Source organism: Pongo pygmaeus, chromosome 2, assembly GCF_028885625.2.
Source record: "Pongo pygmaeus isolate AG05252 chromosome 2, NHGRI_mPonPyg2-v2.0_pri, whole genome shotgun sequence".
NCBI lineage: Eukaryota > Metazoa > Chordata > Mammalia > Primates > Hominidae > Pongo > Pongo pygmaeus.
In genome coordinates this window covers 176,591,844-176,614,483 of record NC_085930.1, presented here as the reverse complement: position 1 = coordinate 176,614,483, position 22,640 = coordinate 176,591,844, and the positions used below count along the sequence as shown (strand labels likewise).

Below are 22,640 nucleotides of genomic sequence, written 5' to 3'. Positions count from 1 at the left end.
GGTTTCTTTCTCCTTTATCCTCACAATTTTTGTCAACTGTATCATTTATACATTGTCAGGCACATGGACTTTACCTTCTATTTTTGTCAGCCTTAACTCCACATTGTTTCCATTTTACTTCTGCACTTAAATACATTCAGTGATCACCACCAAGTTATTTTTTTCAAAATTTTCTCAATCATTTCTCAGTTTAGCTTTTTTTTTTTTTTTTTTTTGAGATGGAGTCTCGTTCTGTCGTCCAGGCTGGAGTGCAGTGGTGCCATATCGACTCACTGCAAGCTCCGCCTCCCGGGTTCACGCCATTCTCCTGCCTCAGCCTCCCGAGTAGCTGGGACCACAGGCGCCCACCACCACGCCCGGCTAATTTTTTGTATCTTTTTTTTTTTAGTAGAGACGGGGTTTCACCACGTTAGCCAGGATGGTCTGGATCTCCTGACCTCATGATCCGCCTGCCTCAGCCTCCCAAAGTGCTGGGATTACAGGCGTGAGTCACCGCTCCTGGCCTCAGTTTAGCTTTTTGAAATTTCCTCAAAGAGGACTCTTGGGAACAATAATCCCTAAATTTCTTGCATATTGACACCATTCATAGTTTTTGGATTTGAAGGACAACTTGAATGTATGTCATATTGTTAGCTTACATATTGTTTCCTGATTATCTTGTAGGCATTGCTCTACTCTTTTCTGGTGTTAGTCATTCCTATAAAATATGTAATGCAAGATACTTTTCTCCCTTTTAGGTGACTTGATTATTTTGTGTGGTTGTCAGAAGATTTCCTCTTTATCTTTAAAGTCTAATAACATTACTGGGCTGTCACTTGGTTTTGAGTATTCTAAGTCAATTATTCCTAGTACACAATGTGTCCTTTCAACATATGTCAGGTTGACTTTTATTTGAGGACCTTTATTAAATGATGCCTTTAAATATTTGTTATACTTTGGTTTTCTTTCTTAAGTACCGATATGGTTTGGCTGTGTTCCCATTCAAATCTCAATTTGAATTTTATCTCCCAGAATTCCCACTTGCTGTGGGAGGGACCTAGCGGGAGGTAATTGAATCATGGGGGCCAGTCTTTCTCGTGCTATTCTCGTGATAGTGAATAACTTTCATGAGATCTGATGGGTTTATCAAGGGTTTCCACGTTTGTTTCTTCCTCATTTCTCTCTTGCTGCTGCCATGTAAGAAGTGCTTTTTGCCTTCTGCCATGACTCTGAGACCTCCCTGGCCATGTGAAACTGTTAAGTCCAATTAAAGCTTTTTTTGTTCCCAGTTTCGGGTATGTCTTTATCAGCAGTGTGAAAGCGAATTAATACAAGTACCTACTCTAATTATATGTTTGTTGATCTATTTTTTGCCTGTCTTCAACATTTATTATTTTTCTAATTCATTCTCTTTATAATGTTCATTTTATTATGTATTTTTTCTCATTTCTATATTCTAGGTTTCCTGCTGTGTTCCAGGAACTCTGTTCTCCCTTGTGATTTTTTCCCTCTTTTTCTGACTTTTGCTACCTCATATTTCGTCAATTCCTCTTGTGTCTTCATCTCCTCCCTGAGTTTTTTCACTGCTGCTCTGTGATGTTCCTTCATAGAAGCAATTCTTGTTTTAATTTTTAAAATTTAATTTTTGTCAAAATGCTTGGTAACAATGTTTGTGCAATGGCAATATTTTTTGGTGGTGGCTCATGTATTGATTAGTTTTGCTCTTCTTTTTTCAATTTGATTGGTTTTAGTTTTTGCTTATATAAGTTTGTGTTCATGCTGTGTTCGTTTTAAAAGTTTCCTCTTTTAATTAATTAGCGTTAATGAGGTGGAATTTTTTTTTTTTTTTTTTTACTTGAAATATGTAGTAAATCCTTGAGTAAGAGGCTGGGATGTGAGATCAGGGTATCCTTCAAGTTTTACAACCCGTGGGGACAGACTGCTTTAGCAAAAAATGACTCATGTGTGTGATACAGTTAGCCCTGCCTCATCTGTTTCACTGATCCAAACCAGGTCTGAGAGAGCTTCTGCGTCCAGCCATGTTCACCTCTTTTTAGCATTCATGTATATAAGGGATAAAGCATTTGTACTTCATGGTGATCCTGTAACTCCAGTGACTATCTTTTTCCTAGCACATTCTAAGATGCTGCTGCTGGCCTTCTTATACTCTCTATACTTTTCACTTTTTCTTGGGCAACTTTTGTCCTATCTCAGCTGTTTTGCTTCTTTATATTTTGTAAGCTGGAGATTACATCTCTCTTTGAGTTTTGCTTAAAGTAGAATTTATTTGCAAAGTTATTATCTCTCATTTTCCTGGTTGCTTTTATATAATTTCCGTGAGAAGAAGAGGAAAGATCTTGACTTTTGTAGCCAAGGTCTATATAACTTCCTCTCTACAGTATAGTTTATACTGGAAGTGGAAAGTTTTTGTTTCGTTTTGTGTTTAATCCAAATATATAAAGATGTCACTATACTGTAAAGTCATTCAATGTTTACTTTTTAAATTTCATATGCTTTGGTTGGTGTTTAAAGTGTTCCTAGGTCCAGCTCCAACTTTATTCCACTTTACTTTCTTTCACATATTTTATGCTTCTTTTAAATTGTACTGAATTATTCAGTTATTCCAATAGTAGTTATTATTTTTCCTTTTTTTTTCCTTTCTTTTGTTTTTCTTTTAGACAGAATCTCTCTCTGTTGCTTGGGCTGGAGTGCGATGGCTTGATCTCGGCTCACTGCAAACTTTGCCTCCCGGGTTCAAGCAATTCTCCTACCTCAGCCTCCCAAGTAGCTGGCCTCCCGAGTAGCTGGGATTACAGTCGCCTGCCACCATGCCTGGCTTATTTTTTTGTATTTTTGGTAGAGACGGGGTTTCACTAAGTTGGCCAGGCTAGTCTCGAACTCCTGACCTCAGGCAATTCACCTGCCTCGGCCTCCCAAAGTGCTGGGATTATAGGCATGAGCCACCATACCCAGCCTATTTTTCCATTCTTTATTCACCTTGTTTCCTCTAGTTGACACTTCCTATCCAACCCTTGCCAATTCTTCCCCCTCTCCATGTTTCTTATTCTCAATTAAAGTCCTATCTGGAATTCAAGACCTACCTCAAATAAGTACCTAATTCTTAAAGCTTTTTAAAAAATCTTTATATATTGTTATAATATCTTTTACATGTTTATACACAATTTGCATTGCTTATATTCTCTTGGAATGATATCTTATTGTATATGATGTTTTGGTTATTTGGGTACTGCTTCTAGTTTCCGCCAATCGGAAGAAAGGTCGTGACTTAGTCATATTTGTGCCTCATTTATGCCTGAACACAGAACATTGTGTATAATAGACATTCAATAAGCATTTGTTTAAATAATAAAATTATGCAAAATGCCAAAATTATTTTCTAGAATGTATGGCACAGTTTCCTCCTACTTCTCACTGATGCGCAATGTAACCACTCATGGAAATAATTTGGTTATTTTTTTTCCCTAAAACCGCAAACCCCTATGGATGTGATTGTAGACGCGCTTGTTTATTCATGCAGACAGTCAAACTGTGTTTTGATTATTTTAATTGTCTTGTTTCAATACAGAATAATTTTTTTGGCTCTTTATGTCTTGATAGCTGTTAAGTAGATTAAAAAACAAAAATGGAAAACAGGAACTTCTATAATCCTCTACCCTTAGAATGGTGGATTTCTATTAAGATACATGCATTAAAAGAACAAACTCTACCGAAATTTAACTTTTAGATGTAAATTGCAGTAAACAGAATAGCAGAAGCTTAGAGAAAGTTTTCCCAAATACACTCTGTGTTTTAGAAACAAAGATTTTTAGAAAAAGCAAAATTTGAGAATTTTCTCCCCACTATTTCATTTAAATAGGTCTCTTAACAAATATAATTTACTTGTGATTTTCCTCATCATTTTGTAGCTTTGAAAGCTGTATTTGATGAGAAAAACCTGTTTCCCAAGGAAATTCTGGATCATGAACGAAAAGCCAAGCAATTCTGCCAAGAAAAAAGTTGTGAAGTGAAGAAAAATAAGAAGTAATTACAATAGAAAAAACTTCACTGTTACATAAAGTACAGATATAAAATGCAGAAAAAGCATCAAGAATTCTGCTTTTTATTTTATTTTATATTTGAACTTCAGGAAGTTTTGTCTTCATGGGATAATTTAGTCCTGCTTTTATCTATCATCTATCAATTTCTCTGTATTCTTAATAAAATAAATATTGAACTAAAGTGGGAGCAACATCTTGGTATTTATTCTCAAGAATTTTTATATAAAAACTTTATGATTCCAGAAAAAAGTTCTAACCAGTTGCCCTTCTGGTTCTTCCTATAGACAAACATTTTTTATCAATTTTCATTGTAAAACCTGCATTGAAATATATGAAAAGTACTGACACAGTAAATATCTACAAATGTGAATAAGAAAACTGTTTCCACTTTTTTACACTTTCTAGTAGTTTTTAAATGATTCTCATAATGGTGATTAGACCTTGTCAATAGCACCACTTCCTATTAATTCTTATTGGCTTTTATTCATTCTATAAACTTATTGGAAAATTACTGCATATGATCTACTTCAATAGTTCGTTATACTGTACTTTAAAATTGAATGCCATAGCACATCAAAGAGGTAATAGTCTTGAAAAAAAAATCAAAGGGCCTGGGGCTATGTAAAGGACCCACTCTATGTGGAAAGTCAAGTGGGAAATATTTGGTTCTGCAACTTACTGCCTCTGTTTTTTGACCCATTTTTATTTACAAATATAATCATCTTCCAGGCAATATTATTATTCTGCTTTATTTATTGTGTCCTATAGAAAGAATTGGTAAATTCATTTACATAACTATAATGACTTACTATATATTTATATTTTAAAGAGTGCTTTCAAAACCAGCTAAAGTTTAAAAAGAATTTTTTAATAACACACGTAGTAAAGGAAAATAATTTGCAATATGTAGGGGACCACTTGGTATAGCAACTGCAAATGTCCATTGTGTTTAAACCACACAATAATCATATGAATATATTAGCTTAGAGCTAAAATATGAGATGCGAATCTATTAGGAGAGTGCTCAATTATCAATGGCAGAGTTGGGATTGGAGCCCAGGTCTGTTTTACTCCCAAACCATGGTATTTGCCATTCATCATTCTGTTCACTTGCTTCTTATTAGTATAAAGCCAATGGAATGAATTCTAACACTAGACTTTCCAGCACCAGTGGAGCAAATATTTTGGTTTGGTGGAGAAGGCGGTGATGGAAAGATTTTCAGAAGAGAGCTGCCTATTCTAACTACATTTAAGTGTATTCTGAGTTAGGCATTATGACTTCTATTCATATCGCCTTTTCTCCTCATGGAATGAAAATTACATGCAGGAAGGATTGTAGGAGAAAAGTATATTTGTCTCTGTGTGTGTGTGCCTGTGTGTTTGTTGGGTGGTGTGATGATGTACGAGAAGTGTCCTTGTTTTAGAAAAATATAATAATAGAATGTTTAAGTATGATAGAAATTATGTTTTTAGCTTGCTATAAAATGATTCAGAAAATACTAATTATATGTATATATAAAATGTGTATATATACACACAGGTAACACATATACATATCTATATTTACATCTGTTTGTTTATTGGGAGGAGAGATATGTAGATGAAACACACACATGCGGTAGATGCTAACAATTGGGGAAACAGGAGGAGGTGGAGATAGCAGTTCTTTGAACTATATCTGCAACTTTTATGTAAATTTGAAAGTATTTCAAGGTACATTTTTTTAAAATATAAAAAGTTGCTTTTGAACAAAAAGATTATTTGAGATTTTCAAGCAGACACTGGGTAACTGTCTCACAGGGATATTGCAAAGACTTCTTGCACTGGGTAGGAGGTTTGATTGGGTAATCCATCATTTCAAACTCAGAGCACATGATTTATGAATCATAGGTTGGTGATAGTACAATGGAGTGAAATCTGAGCCACATTCCCAGAAATTTAATGGAATGTTAAGATGTTATAAAAGTAGAATGCGGGTACCAAATAATTTGCAACGGCTCTTTTCCCCACTGATCCATCCATCCCTCATGTAAGTATTGAAGGCATGTACAAGAGATTATTTTAGGTACCAGGTATTCACATATAAATAGAATGCACCTTTTCTACCCTCAGCGTTCTGAAGTGAAGCTATATAAAATGTAGTGGTTTATTAAGCCAATACTAAAAGAGCCCACTGGCGTAAGTTGGAAATTCATAATTTGGCATATTTTTTCCCGGATAATTTGGGAATTCTTTTGCTAGATATACTTTACTTTTTACCCTTGAAGATAAGTTTGTTTGATGTGATAGCCTGAGGTAGTCTGGTTCATATAGACAGAACTTCTCTCTATAGCCTACTACATGTGCATGGTATTATGCTGTAACTCTAATTCCATCCTTAACATCAGGGCTTCTTCTGTTAGAGGAATTAAGAAGAGCTGTCTCATAAATATATTCAATGAGAAGAGAACTTTTAAAGGTATGAGACTTTCTTTCAATATAACTGTTTCTAATAATTTGGAGAAAAAACACAAAAAGAAGAAAAAAGACAGTGTCTTTTTTTCTGTGTCTTACTCTTCCTTTGTAACTCACAGCATCTAATTTTCCAGGCAGGTAGCAGGATCTCACCTGTCAACTCTTAACAGAACTGAAGGCATTATGAACTGTTTCTCAAATTAACATTCAGATTCAATTACATATGATCCATTTTTCTATGGCAAAAGGAATTGGTCACATTAAAATAGGATATGTCATAATTTTCAATAGGCTACCTTGTTTGTATTACTTATATTTACACTAAATACAATTTAACATTTTCTCTTGTCCGAACATTTTCCTATTATCACTCAAAATTTAGGAGCAATCTTGACCAAAAAAAATTGCCTGAAATGAGTCCATGCTTAAATGGAAGAATTAACTTTTAAGTTCTTTACTGATGAGGGCATTTGCTTATACACTTTTAAAGTTTGGAATTAAGTGCACTTTTACTTGAAAAAACTGTAAAAGGATAAGAAAAATGATGAGATGATAACTGTAACCCCTTGCTGTGGTTTTTATATATATTCCTAGCCTTATACTTTACAGTGGGACAGTAATGGCGGTCAACCTTCTACCAAGACACCTTGGCTCTCATTAATGAATAATTCTCTCCCCACCCCGATTTTCTAGGAGCAAAATAGAATTGTAGAACAAAGCGGTTTGGGAAAATGTTTTAAAAATTTGTGGTAATATTTTATGGACAATTGTATTGTCATCATTGTCTATTAAAAGAGTTTAAATCAGGGAGAATAAATTTATGGCTATTGCTTTTTACTCCTCAAGAGACAGGAAAATGAACATTCTGCCTGAACTGCTCTAATATAAGGTCCTTACAGAACAATTTCATTAAATGGTCTTAGTAGGACAGAGTGATGGTCTCTGCCATTGGTAGGAAAAGTAATGGCCTATTTCTGGATAAATCACATTGTGATCTGAGCAGTGTACAGACATAATAATGTGGTAGCCAAGGGTACTGGTGATATATGTTTGCTGGTGTCAGTAAATGGGTAGAAAAGCATTGATTGAATGATAGTCTTGACATTCAGACTTTATGTATTGCAGTGTGAAGCAAGTAGAATGATGGCATTCTTGTGTTGCACAACTCTTTTTGGAAAATTATCTCTGTGTTAAGTTAAAGCTACACTAGAGTATGCTTATGTTAGAGTAGGTAATATTAGAATAAAACTCAAGATCTAGAAAACATTTGGAGATGCCTATATGGGTAATCAAAAATTTTAGTTAATTTGTAAATTATGGCCTATAATGATCTATTCTCAGGCCTATTTTTAAGTGATAGCCATGTTAGGACACGGAAAGATGTTAACAGGGTCCTCTGACAAGTTTTTAAAAATGAATTCCATTTAAGGCTATCTACACTCACTTTATTTCTTTTACATGAGTTTATCAGAAATAGTATTAAATTTGGGGATCAACAGATATTTAATTAAAACTGGACTAAATTTTTTCTCTTCTCAAAGACTACAGATAAATAATACAGTGTGCTTAATATCTGATTGCCATTGAGGTGATTGATTTGAACTTCAAAAATGAGATGAAACCCATTAAATTATGCAATTTTTTATTAATGACCTTTTTGCAAAGAAAATCATGTAGAGTTTTAAAAGCACATAAAGGTAACATCAATTTTTATCCTCAAATTACCTATGGCTAATAGTATTATCCTGATATATTTTGGCAAATCCATTATCTTTTTTGCTGGCCTTTTTGCTCAAAATAAAGAACGCATTTCTTCAATATCCACTCTTTTTCTTAAGGATTCAAATGGACCTTATATCCACAGGAAACTCCTCTGACTATTGTATAATTTGATGAATGTTGAGAACTCTGTAAATGCAGCAGTAATTTGTCTCTGTATTCTGGACTTGATTTAGCTTTCTTCTTTTTCTCATAGGCATTCTGAAATATTTATAACAAAGTGCATTGGTAATCTGATGTGGGAGTCCTGTGAGAAACAAGAAGAACTAATTACTAGCAAATTTACAACCGCCAGCGCATCCTTTCACTTTCCGTGCAACTTTTAAAAGAGGCAAAATAATGGATAAAATAATAATATAAACTTAATAATTTTTAAAAATTCTATAATTGTTTTACTTCTCAATTCTTGCACATTTCATCAGTTGATCATTAACCCGATCGTGTTAGTTCTTAACACAAATGTAGTGAACACCTGCTTTGGTTCTAGAGGAATTAATCAAGCAATGTTCAAGATAAATGGAGTTGGCCTTGATCGCTCAGGTGTTTATGTACAAGGGCTTTCCAGCAAGCATATTTTAGTTGTAACATTCCAGTGAATAATCAGAAGCCAGTTTGGGGTAAGTACCTTAGAAATAAATAGCTTTTGAATAAGTATGTATGCAATAACATTGCCTATGAGTGTTTAGTAATGTAAGGAATGGCATTTCGATTTACTTTGGTGTAAAAATCATTTGAATATATTTAATTAACTTATCACTTTTATTCTCCTTAAATGATTTCACTACAAATCAGAAGATCCAGTTCTTATAGGACTATTCATCAGGTTGTTTAGTTCAGCAGTACTTTGTGCTTTCTGATAAGATATGATCCAAAACCTGATGAGGTAAGTGAATTTTTAAAACCAGTATTTGTCTGAGGTTATAATTTATTAAGTGCTTAGAAATTTTCTAGAAAAAATGGATGTGGATGCTCAAATAATACAAATTTAATTATTAAGATTATTAATAATAATGAGAAGGAAACTCTAATACTGAGATTCTACCACAAAGAAAAAAATTACATTTTTAATAATACTGTTCATTATTCTAATATAAACCAAATACATAAAGCTATATCTAAGTATTTCCAGTTGATAACTTAAAGGTACTAATAACATTTTGACTACATATCTACAAACACATATTTTGGTCAGAAGTCTTCTGAGAAATTGAATATATTAGAAGATAATGATTCATAGACATTTATTTTGCATGTAAAACTTCTCTTACTCACTAGTTTTTAACTATTGTTGCACTCTCATTTACAAGCTCATATGCTAAATTAATCCCTAATGAAACATTTGCTTGATATTAATAGCATAGGTCTATATCTAAAGTTTACCAACACATTTTCTAACAATTGCTTTGGATTGTTTTTTGAGGTTTTTGTCTTTTGTCAATGTATATCTAAACAAATACAGTTTAACAAAATACATTGAAAGATAATTTGAAATATCTAAATAATGACTCCATAGTTTAATTTGGAAGGATATTTGACTATTAGTAATCTTTATATATAAATATAATTGTTCTTAGGGACTCCTACCATTTATGGTACCCTTAGTGATCTGCAAAACACTCTAGAAATGTAAGTCTCTGCTTAAGGCTGACAACACACTATTCTGAAGGCTTTCATCTTTATCCCTAATTAAGGGTTACTTCCCAGTAACTTACTGATGGATAAGTTTTTAAGGATTACTAACAAACATGTATTGTTTATAGGGTAAAATTATTGTTACTAAAATTTATGAGGCCTTGGAGTCAGCATTCTACCAAATATCTGGTAATATTGCAAGACTAATTCTGCTTGAGATATAATCAAATGGTTGATTTCCTGCAATTTTAGTGGAGAGCACTTTAATAGGGCATTATTAGTCTTGTGAATTGTTTATGGTTTTTAATTGCTGCTACTCTTACATTTGTTAGTATTTTTGTCAATTCTTTGATATTATATTTCATTTTATTTATATTTTTTCTTTTATAATTTCAACTTTTATTACAGATTAAGGTACATGTACAGGTTTGCTACATGGGTATATGGCCTGACACTAAGGTTTGGGGTATAAATGATCTCATCACCCAGGTAGTGAGCATAGTACTTTATTGTATCATTTATATTTGATTGCCATTTTGTTTCAAACTTTGCAGGTTTTCTGCATTGCATTTTTCTTCTTTTGGAAAAGCAGGAAGAGGGCTTTGGGTTATTTTGTCCTAAGAAATAAAGCATGAGGGAAACTGTAAAAAGTTAGCCAGATTACTCAGTTACTTTAGAATACATTAATTTTCTAATATTATAGGTCTAAAACCACACTGGAGTAAGTCTGTTTTTATTCCATTTCTTCCTCTTAATCTATAAATTACTGTAGAGTAGACTGCACAGAAGGTTTACCTGATGTCAGAGTTACAGTTATCCCACTTAAAAACCATGAGAAAAGAGAAAAAAACTATTGTATAACTATTTGGAGATATCATTGCCATTGATAACATTCCAACACTGTAGTGTCTTTTTTGATTTTTGCTACAAAACTACAAGTTTATTTTCTACTGGTTCTTGAAGATATGTAAGAAATATCATTAACACATGAACTACTTTTCTAAATAGATGATACTTAGAAATCTAATTGGATAGAGTTCACTGGTGGTAGTAAGTTCTATTAAGATAGAAAGCCTCAATAGGTAGAAAGTTTTCTGTTGAGCTCTCTATGGAAAACTCTGTTTTGAAAATGAATACATTTTGATTTAAACAATACAGAGAAGTCAGAATGGACACAATCTTCTTGTGGAGTCTTCTATTGCTGTTTTTTGGAAGTCAAGCCTCAAGATGCTCAGCTCAAAAAAATACCGAATTTGCAGTGGATCTTTATCAAGAGGTTTCCTTATCTCATAAGGACAACATTATATTTTCACCCCTTGGAATAACTTTGGTTCTTGAGATGGTACAACTGGGAGCCAAAGGAAAAGCACAGCAGCAGATAAGACAAACTTTAAAACAACAGGAAACCTCAGCTGGTGAGACTCTTACATCTCCTTACTTACACTGGATAAGTTATGGACACATTCATTTTTTAATATTAGAAGTTCAGGATAAAGAAACTTTAATAAGTGAAAATGTAATGAAAAGTACAAAATTGTAATAAAATGGAGAATTGTAAATGTAATTTTCATTCATTTATAATTAATTCCTTTAAAAGGTTACAAAAATTATTAAGAAATTGACATATATATATAAATGTAAAATTAAGTAAATATTTGTACATTTTCCTTTAGTTTGTTTTAGCCAGTTTTAATTACTTGAGATTATATTGAGCGTGCATGTGTGTGTGTGTGTGTATGTACATACTCATAAAATATACATCTATACACATACATATTCTTCCACTATCACTATGTTGTGATCATTTTCCCATGTCATGGAACTGATTCAAAATATGATTTTTAATTACTGTATCTTATTACCTCTTATAGAAATACCATTACTTATTTAGCCTTTCTTCGGTAGGTTGTTTCCAACATTTCTCTTAAAAAAAATGCACCTCATCTGTAACGAGACCAAGAGAAAACATTAATTTGTTCATTTTAAGAGCTTATTTGTTACTAGTTTTAAAAGGAAAATGGGAAAAAAAGGATTTAAATAATCAGAGGCCTTTGTGCTTGTGAATGATGATTGTTTTGTTGGAGTCTCCTCATGGTCTGTCTGGGATAGTGTCTATCCCTCTTACTGGGATACTGTGCTTTTGTGCTGGTACCCCATTTGAAAGAATTGTTGCTCGGCTGGTGTGGTGGCTCACACCTGTAATCTCAGCAGTTTGGGAGGCTGAGGCGGGTGGTGGGTGGATCACTTGAGGTCAGGAGTTCGAGACTAGGTTGGCCAATGTGGTGAAACCCTGTCTCTACTAAAAATACAAAAATTTGCAGGGCATGGTGGCATGTGCCTATAGTCGCAGCTACTCAAGAGGCTGAGGCAGGAGAAGTGCTTGAACCCAGGAGGCGGAGGTTGCAGTGAGCTGAGATCGTGCCACTACACTCCAGCCAGGGCAACTCCAGCCATGGCAAAAAAAAAAAAAAAAAAAAAAAAAGAAAAGTTGTTGCTGCTCATCTCCTTAGCTATCTCATGCTCTCAGTTTCTATAGTTGTTTTAATTTTCAGCTTTTGGATTACTCTGAGATACTGCGTTCTAAATACAGATTTTTGATTTGGGAATTTAGTTGCTACAACTATAATTTCAGTGTATTTTTCTTATCACAGAGTAGCAGTATTTAGAAATTTGCTTTCCTGAAAATACTATTTACAGGATTTTATTTGCTTCCTTTTAAATAAAGACAATTTTATACAGAAAAGAAGTTGGTGATAGTGAAGTGAATTGTAAGAATTTTTCTTTGCAAATAGTGCATATTGAAGCCAATGTATTTCAGAGTTAGCCTCGATTAATTTCAGCAAATCCTACTACACCACTCCCAGAAACGTTTATATCACATGCTGTAGCTTTGAAAAAGTAATACAATATTTGTGAAGATACATAAATCAGAGTCTGTGAAAACAAAATTACTTTAAATGGATAAATCATATAGAGAAACACAGAAGTTTTAACAAGTGTGAATTGTGAACATGATAAAGTAATAGTAATAACGCACTAGCAAAAATATAGATAGCATATCAGCCACTGTTTCATGTGCTTAATATATATTCTCTCATTTAATATTTATAATTACTTTGTTAAGTAAACAACCTCATAATAAACCTGAGAAAACTGAGGCAAAGAAAGGTTACATAATTTGCACAGTGCTAATTCCTAAAATAATTCAGTGAGGATTAAGAATATAAAAGCAATATATTCTCACTAATATATTAATAAGAATATTAATTCTCATATATTATGTAAGGCTCTCAGTGTCCTCAGTTCTCCTTCTTTACTTCATTGTCAAAACATCTGCTCTGAATTTACGTCCTCCATTTTGCTGAACATCTGTTAATACTCCCTTTTGCTTTACCTCTGATAATGCTGATGATGAATCAAGGCTAAATTGAATGTGCTTCTTTTTTCCACAGGGTTTTGAAAAGAGAACTGGGCATGAATTCCTGTCCCAGTTCTTCAACTAAATGACCCTGTGATTTGGCACAAGTCATGTCACTTGTGAAGCTTTTTAATTTCTCTGGGCCTCAGATTCCTCACTGTAAAAAGAAAAGTTGAGGTTAGGTAATTTATTTGGACCTTTTGGCTGAAATAATCTATAATTCTATGACTACATTTGTTTTCATCTTTGGATCTCCCATATGCACACAAAATTGGCTTTTAGACTTTTACTAGCAGAAGAGAACATGCACTGAATTTTAGAACATCTTCTGGAGGTCTGGTACAATCAAATCAAGAGCCACATTCACCCATGACCTGTGGGTTATCCATGGCTCTATTTTAGAAAATGAAATAAACTTGTTCTCATTACTTCTTAGGAGATATATAATTTTTGATCTGTGCTAAAAATGTCATTAATCTAGAAACCAAATAAAATTTATAGGGCAGATAATGTTATATTCTTCTCCAAACTTGTACTACTTGGTGACATTTTTTTCAGTGACCTCTGAGTTCAACAATTTGTCAAAGGGCAGCTGTTTGTCACGTAGACTTAGACCTTAAGTACATGACATAAATCTATTTGCTTTGACAAATGATTTGGAACTACTTTTTCTCCCTTTCTCTCTTTTTTTCATTCCTTTAAAGATGTTCATGTATTTCAGATTTCTGAAAATTAGTTTCAGATTCTGTCACTTCATTTCTGACCTTAATTAATTCTTTTGGAAAAGCTCTTGTGTCTTTACTCAGAAAGCCTTTTCTGTAGCCTCCCAGCTATTGAGATATTTGTTTCAGGCTTCAGATAGCAATAAATGGTTACCTCTGAAATCATTACATAAATAAGTAAAATGGCTTAACTTTCTTCCCTTCCTTATGTAAGGAATTTCAGGGTTATAAAGAATTACTGAAATTCTTCAGATCTAATCATATGGAGTAAGTTTTTTTATATCTGAAATTGTTTATACCTGTATCTATATACCAGTGAACAGAGAATCCTGGAGTTTGAAATATAATGCAGTATACTTCATAGAGCCTCCTGTGAGGTTGTGAGAACGCCAGGCCAAAAAGGCAAGTAGGGACTGAAATGTAGCCTCTGTAACCCAGCTGGACAAGATGAGAGGCCATGGAGCTGCCCAGCCCCCAGAGAGGGAACTATTTTTGTTTGCACAAAGGTGCCCTATGGGCTGCTAGCTTTCTGATTTAAAAAAAAAAATGTATTTACACAAGCTTAGGTACACACACACACATCCTCCTTATTTCCAATAGAAAGCTAGTAGTAAGTCCCTCTTAGTAATACCCGGTTTTCTTGAATAAAGATTAATTGAATATATCAATTTTAGGTTATGAAAGTGGCATTTGCAGTATTTAACTGAAAATATAATGAAGGCCCAGAAAGAACCTATTTGAAATAGAGTTACAAGACTTAATGATTGAGTTCTAAGATTAAGCCAGAAGGAAATGAAAACTGTTGGTACACTTTCACAATGAACAGGAAGCTAGTGAACCAAATATCAGGGTAGAGTTCTCTCATACGCATATATAGCTTCCGGACAACACTGCAGTCAGAACAGTCCAAAAATAAATAATAGGCCTAAAGTGATTCTTTTAGTTGACTCTGACTGACTTATTTTGGCTAGTGGTTAGAGTTAAAATGGTTAAAGATTTTTATTGTTGATGTCGACAGCCAAAGTATATAAATTCATGAACTTGTAGAAATAGACAATTCTGATTCTTATGCATCTCTAGAGATGATTACAGAGGTTGCCTTGTAAAATTTAAAACCTGTACAGGTGCAGTTGCTTATAAGAGAACAATTTTTTCTTCAGCTGAAATAAAAGTAATATTGAAAAGGATTGCTCATCACTGTCATGCCCCCATCAGCATTCATTAGCATTCCCTTTTCATAGGTATCACATGCTCACGTTATGCAAAGAATAAGATTCTAAACATAAATTTCAATAACTAAAAATGAGCTAAATGTGACTATCAAGAGGGACTTTCCTTCAGCTTCTATAAGTGCATATTCTTGTTTTTGACAAATTTCAAATTTACATGGACATTCTTTTTTCTACATAAAAGTTGATTTCTCTACAAAATGCATGTTCTACAGGAGATACATCCTTAAAATATTTATACTAACTTTGAAGGGATTGTTAGTTATACCTAAGGGTACAAAAAACGGTGATATGAATCAGAGGACTTAGATAGCAAAGCTGAAAAGCTGTTGTTTTTATGTTGTTCAATATGCCAATATACATTAAAATTATTTTCTAGGGGAAGAATTTTTCATACTGAAGTCATTTTTCTCTGCCATCTCAGAGAAAAAACAAGAATTTACATTTAATCTTGCCAATGCCCTCTACCTTCAAGAAGGATTCACTGTGAAAGAACAGTATCTCCATGGCAACAAGGAATTTTTTCAGAGTGCTATAAAACTGGTGGATTTTCAAGATGCAAAGCCTTGTGCAGAGATGATCAGTACCTGGGTAGAAACAAAAACAGATGGTAAAGTTTCCCATTTTCATAAAATTATTATTTGCCATTGTATTCACGGTTTTTGATATCCTAAAGTAAAGAATGGCTGAATATTTTCCTACTGCAGTATGGATCAGAGGAATCAAATATCCTATTTCATTTCATAGTTATTTAAATTAATATTAAATTGTAAAACTGGAAAGAAATTATAAGCTGCTTTGAAAAGTATACTGATTCTTTTATTTTCTTTTGAGAGATACCTGCTTATAGAATTTTTAATGAAATAATTTTAATAATAATTTTTGTTAAAACATAGATTTTTCAGGTATAAAAGCAGAAATAATCTCTTTGACCAGGTAGAAGTTAAATCTGTCAATCCCAAATGCCTTCTTTCCCACAGATGCTGAAAATGATTAACATATTTTAGTTGAATGTGCTAATATTTAATAATAAATGTTAATATTTCTATCATAAACATGGTAGTCTAAATGCAAGCTAGCAAAAAATTTCATAGTTGACTGCAGAGAGATATAGTAAATTCAAATTCATACAAATCTGCGTTGAAATCTTGGAAAGTTATAAGCTATGCTCCATTTAAAATGAGGATATTATTAAAACATTTCAGAATTCTTTGGAGTTTTAATAATAATGTATGTGAAGTGACAAGCATATACCAAACCCTCAATTAATAGTACTTTGTTTCTTTATTTAATCAGCTATGAAAAATGTGATGTTATAAGACATATGCCTTATAGGAAGCCTTATATGGGAAAGCATAAGTTGAAAGTGTGAGATAAGCGTGGTGAGCCATGTTCACAGCTGTAGGAAATGAGGACATCACTAGACAGCTCCATGGCACCCAGTCATGCCTATTTCTCATAACTTGGAAAAACTCACTGGACATAGAAATAGGAGACCAGTTATTTGGAGGAAAAGAATCATATTATACTAATATCCTCCATTCTTTTCCCTTTCCAATGGTCAGTGGACGCAGCTGTCAGAATGGCAAGTTTGGGTGTACCATTAACTTACTTATGATGACTGACATTTTAGAAGACCTTGAAATAGATGGAATAATACTGGTAAATATGGAAGAAGAAATATTTTTATTCTTTATGTCTGACATACAATGGTTACAAATGATCTTATTGGAGAGTCTAGGTATATCCAAGTTTGCCTAAAACAGTCTCATATTTCTAATTTCATAGTGAAATTCCATTTGCACCTGTTTCTTCATGAAATATTTAACAGCAATCCCGTCTATTCTCAAAATTACCATATTTAGATGGTAACATGCCCTATCCAAAACTGATCTGCAAAAGACACTTTTGCTTTAATTCTATTCAAAGCAATTCCACTGAATCACTATTGCACATTTCTTCTTACCTCCTCCTCCACCCACTTCCTAGGAAAAATTAAAGACATGTTTTCAGGGGAAGAATTTGGCCCTCTGACTCGGCTTGTCCTGGTGAATGCTATTTATTTCAAAGGAGATTGGAAACAGAAATTCAGAAAAGAGGACACACAGCTGATAAATTTTACTAAGAAAAATGGTTCAACTGTCAAAATTCCAATGATGAAGGCTCTTCTGAGAACAAAATATGGTAATGTGAGAAACCACAGTTCCTAAGCATAGTCTTGAGAATTGCCAAGTATATTTGATATTTTATTTTGTCTATTCCAGGTTATTTTTCTGAATCTTCGGTGAACTACCAAGTTTTAGAATTGTCTTATAAAAGTGATGAATTTAGCTTAATTATCATACTTCCTGCAGAAGGTATGGATATAGAAGAAGTGGAAAAACTAATTACTGCTCAACAAATCCTAAAATGGCTCTCTGAGATGCAAGAAGAGGAAGTAGAAATAAGCCTACCTAGGTTGGTGATGTTATTTTATTATACTAGTTCTTACGTTTCCACTTACGTAGGAATTTGAGCAGTCAGCTGAAAGGTAACAAATACTTGAAAAGTCTATTGACACAAATGAAAATACAAATGTATCTGGAAATTTTACTCTACTTTTGGATACTGAAGCAGGGCTTACCTGTGCTAGCATTGCTTTACCATGAGAAGAACTGAATTTAAGTGCTTAGTTTTCTCTCTAAAAGATAAGTAAATGTCTTAAAATTAGAATGTTGGGATTAGAAGGAATTATTGTCTTTTTATTATGCTAATTTATCTTTCTCCACTTTTTTCCTGATTGGAATTTTTAATATTTATCTCTTATTAAGAAAAAAATAATTATAATGGTATGTTTTACACAATTGAAAGATATGTTATATCACTTTGACAGACAGTGCTCTAACAATCATTGAATTGTAAACAGAATCCTATAGTCAATTTTAGGTAGTTAGTACAAAATGGAAATTGCAAAGGATTATCTCAGGAAGCAATAATTATGAACTAAATTTTTAACATCATGCTTCTAAGAGACAGGAGAAACTTCAAAGAGAAAGGTGTGCCCAAATGACTCAATTCACACTCTACCCAAACTTTTAAAAAGAGATTTATGTGTATTTTATATACTGTCGTTTTATTTCTAAATTTCCTTTCAAACTCATCAAGCCCCAAATGTTTTGTGCTCCCCTGTTTCTGGCCATTGGTCTCCTAAACCTCTTGGTTTTTACCTCCTTTTCCACTCAGCCAGGATCTAGTCATTAGTTATTTCAGTCATGGTCTCATTAACATTTTTAATGTTTTTGTCTCCTTTATCCCTTTCCTAATTCTCTTCTCAACTATCCTCAATTCTGAGTCCACTCAACAAGCCACTCCTGGCCAGGCATAGAGGCTCATGATTGTAATCCCAGCACTTTGGGAGGTTGAGGCGGGCAGATCATCTGAGGTCAGGAGTTCGAGACCAGACTGGCCAATGTGGTGAAATTCTGTCTTTACTAAAAACACAAAAATTAGCTGGGCATGGTAGCGGGTGCCTGTAATCCCAGCTACTTGGGAGGCTGAGGCAAGAGAATCAGTTGAACCTGGGAGGTAGAGGTTTACAGTGAGCTGAGACTGCGCCACTGCACTCCAGCCTGGCAACAGAGTGAGCCCCAGTATAAAAAAAAAGAAAAAAAGCCACTCCTGTTCTTCAACTACTGCAACTACTGCAACTGTTGATTTTGTTGGAGCAAAAACCTGGAAAGGAGTCACCTCTGGCCTTACCAAGACTAGAGCTCAGCACTCCTTGCTTACTCTTGAGAACCTTCTTTATTCCTACCCACACTATACCAGAACATTACTTCTCTCCTTCACTTACTACTCTAGGTTGATTTCTCTTACTTCCAACAAGTGTGCCAGTCTCCTATATCCTAAAGAAAACCTATCATCAGGTAAACTTTCTCCTCTCTATTTATAGAAATCACCTCAAAATTTATGTAAATCTTTATTAATCTTCTCTTTCTTTACCTTCTTTGATATTGTGGAGAAAGAAGTATCCTCTACTTCTCTCATCCTAACTCTGGGATCTTGATCAAAGTATTATTAACCATCCCTTTTTTTCTGGAAAAGCTTTCTTCCTTTAGTCTCCAGGACACTACTGACTTATTTCTTTCTCTCTGGAAATTTTCCCTGCTCCTTGGCTTACTTCTATTTTGTTTCTGTTCCCAAGCAAAAATGTTTATCAGAGTTTCATCTTCAGAATTTTCCTCTTCTTACTCTCTCTCAGAAATATCACCTGTTATTCTGGTTTTTAAAATCTGAGTCTCTAACCCCAACTTCTCTTTCATTTCCCAGCCATTTGAATATCTCTACTTGATATTATTCTTTTTTCAAAGAATATATTTTTTTAGCACCTACTGTGCCAAACACTGGGGTATAATGGTGTGTATGACAGATGGTTTACCTTCTATAATGAAATAATCTTTTTGAAATTAAATTGTTTATTTTCAAATTTACATCTCTTAGCTTTGAAATGATCACTTTCTTGGAGACAAAAAAAAATTATTGAGTTTGAAAACTGTCTGTGACATGTACCACCAGTGGGGTCTCAGGAGAGTCACTTGACCATTTTGAGTTGTGGTTTTATCAGTATAAAATGTGGATAATGATACTTATTGCCAGATTTTTCAGTCTAAATAATAATGCATAAGCCCCAACCTCAACTGACAAGAAGAAATACAGGCTTTCACCAGAATTTCCTTTGACAGCATTTTTAGGAATCCTTAGAGGAAAGTTTCACAGTCCAAAAATCTGTCCAAGCTGTCACAGTGTAGACAGCTTCGAACTGTTTGGCCTTATTCTCAGCATCTCCACTCCAGGGCCACACTTCCCATACAACTATTCCCACAGTGTAGACAACTTTGAACGTTTGGCCTTATTATCAGCATCTCCACTCCAGGGCCACACTCCACACTTCCCATACTACTCCCACAGTGTAGACACAGACTTCTCTCTTAATTCTTTCAAGCACAACTGTTAGGGGTTGAATTGCATCCCCCCCATCCAAATTCATATGGTGAAGTTCTAACCAGTAACTCAGAATGTTGCCTTATTTAGAGACAAGATTTTTACAGAGTAATGAAAGTTAGGTCATTAGACCGGGCTCTAATCCAACATGACTGTTGTCATCTAAAAAGGAAAATTTAGACAGAGATATACATGGAGGGAAGATGATGTGAAGAGACACAGAGAAAAAATGGCCATCTACAAATCAACAAGAGAGGCATAGAACAAATTTTTCCCTTATGGCCTTCTGAAGAATCCAACACTGCTGACATCTTGATTTAAGACCTCTAGCCTCTGCAACTGTGAGACAATCTATTTGTTATTTAAGATACCCAGCTTGTAGTACTTTGTTATGGCAGCCCTAGCAAACTAACACAAGAAGAACAACTTCAATGTTTAAGCAAATTTTACTGAAATCTTGGTGATAGTGAAAGGGACTTACAACATAGCAAGTAATTTAAAACCAGGTACCAATCATGATAGTTCCCTGAGTGTAGACTATTTCTTGTACCAAATAGTCTCCTTCTGTCCGTTGTTATACTTAGCCTACAATTGCAATGGTGCTAGCACCCACCTTCACTTAAAAGAGTTATCTTTATACCTCCCTCCTATTCAGCATTCAGAGTCCTCCAACATTTCCCAGTATAAAGAGAAGGTGACCCAGATTTTCTTCCATGCTTTCTAAGGCCAGCTTCCCAGTTGTGACAAGAATCTATAGTTGCCAGATGTGGTGGTTTATGCCTGTAATCCCAGCACTTTGGGAGGCCAAGGCAGGAGGATCTCTTGAGCCCAGGAGTTCAAGACCAGCAGGAGCAACAAAGAAAGACCCTGTCTTTAGAAAATAAAAAAAATTAAAAAACATTAGTTGGACATGGTGGTGTGTGCCTGTAGTCCCAGCTACTGTGGAGGATAAGGCAGGAGGATCACTTGAGCCCATGTGTTTGAGGCTTCAGTGAGCTGTGATCCTGCCACTGCACTCCAGCCTGGGCAGCAAAGCGAGACCCTATTTCCAAAAAAAAAAAAATCTCCTGCATCTATAGCAGGAGATTGCAGTGAAAACAATGTTTTCATATCATATAAAATAGCTTACGCCCTCGTCATCTCAAACTTCCCCATCTCCATCCCACTGGTTCTACTTGCAAAATGAAAAAGCTCATTGTATTGCTTTCCCCAAACAAAAGAACAATTTGCCTTAAAAACTGAATTTGAATCTTCATTTTTATAGAAACAAAAACAATAGTTGGCAGTTGTATTCCCCTTTTCCATACAAATTCCAGCCACCAATGATATTTAAAAACTTGGCAGTTTCAGTTACAGTATCTCATTACATACTCCTATTCATAGCACAATGTCTGGCAACTAGAAGGTGCTAAATAAATGACGGCTTTATTTTATTTTTTACTTTGTTAAGAAGATCACTGCCCAGACAGTACCAAACTAGAAACATTGTCTTCTCTGAGTTCTCAGACTCCGCTCCTTTCTCTTCTGTGTGGCAGGCCCTTCTCTGTGGTGTCTGACCAATAAGTTTCCATTAATCCTCCATGGTTTCCCTTGAAGTTATCGCACCCAAACATGCCTAGTTAGAGTGAACCATTCCTTATCTATATTTCTAGAACACTTCCGAAAAATTCACATCATAGCACTTATTACATTACACTTTTATTTCTTGCTCACATTCCTGTCTGTCCTATTAAAATGTGATTTCTGGGACAGCGGGTTAGGTCTTGTTCATTTTAGTTTCTGTTGTTCCTGGCACGCTTCCTGGTATATAGTATGTGCTAAATGAGTATTATTGAATTAAATTACACAAATATTTTCAAGGAAAGAAATTCTATATTATTTCTCTTTATTTAATTTTAAATATCTTAAAAACCAGAATTCAACTTTCCGGTCACTCTAATTTATTCTCTTTGAGGACCCTGATGAAGCTTTCCCTCCTTTCCATACATATAGCATCATGAAAAATAGGACATTAGCCATTTACTTCAAAACTTCTGTCTAGAGAAGGAATAGTGAGAATTTTTTTTTCTAAATTCAGAGGACAGAAATTTGTTATTGTTTAATCACACTAATACAGCATTACATATAAAATGCATTCATTTTTTTACTAAATTAATGTTTTCTGATTTGTTAAAGGAACAATTTGCTATGTATTTAGTTCATTAACAATTTTAACTTATCAGAACCCATTTATGAATTAAGTTTCCTGAGCACCAAAATCATGGATTAAAAGTTCTGAAATACATTTCTCCCAAAAGGAACAATTTCCTCACAACAGAAAAATACCCATTTAAAATATGCGTTTGGTAGAGAAGAGAGAAAACGATGTAGGCTCAATAAATGTTTGGGG

The 22,640-nt window shown here is 34.1% G+C and overlaps 2 protein-coding genes across 3 annotated transcripts in view; both read left to right on the top strand.

Annotated features, from left to right (window-relative positions):
- WDR49 (WD repeat domain 49) overlaps nt 1–4,024 on the top strand; it is a 177,407-nt gene extending 173,383 nt beyond the window's left edge. Inside the window, exon 19 of the mRNA XM_054482756.1 lies at nt 3,906–4,024. Within this exon, the coding sequence (XP_054338731.1) occupies nt 3,906–4,024 (119 nt within the window). The remainder of the gene's footprint in view (nt 1–3,905) is intronic.
- Nucleotides 4,025–5,933: 1,909 nt separating this feature from the next.
- SERPINI2 (serpin family I member 2) overlaps nt 5,934–22,640 on the top strand; it is a 44,081-nt gene continuing 27,374 nt past the window's right edge. Inside the window, exons 1-6 of one of the 2 annotated variants that reach the window (XM_063662394.1) lie at nt 5,934–6,066; nt 8,758–8,887; nt 11,061–11,317; nt 15,651–15,881; nt 17,261–17,455; nt 17,536–17,728. In XM_063662394.1, coding sequence (XP_063518464.1) covers nt 11,071–11,317; nt 15,651–15,881; nt 17,261–17,455; nt 17,536–17,728 — 866 coding nt within the window. In that variant the 5' untranslated portion in view covers nt 5,934–6,066; nt 8,758–8,887; nt 11,061–11,070. Of the gene's footprint in view, nt 6,067–8,757; nt 8,888–9,062; nt 9,154–11,060; nt 11,318–15,650; nt 15,882–17,260; nt 17,456–17,535; nt 17,729–22,640 lie in introns of those variants that run through there. The other variant, XM_054482755.2, reaches the window with a different exon arrangement.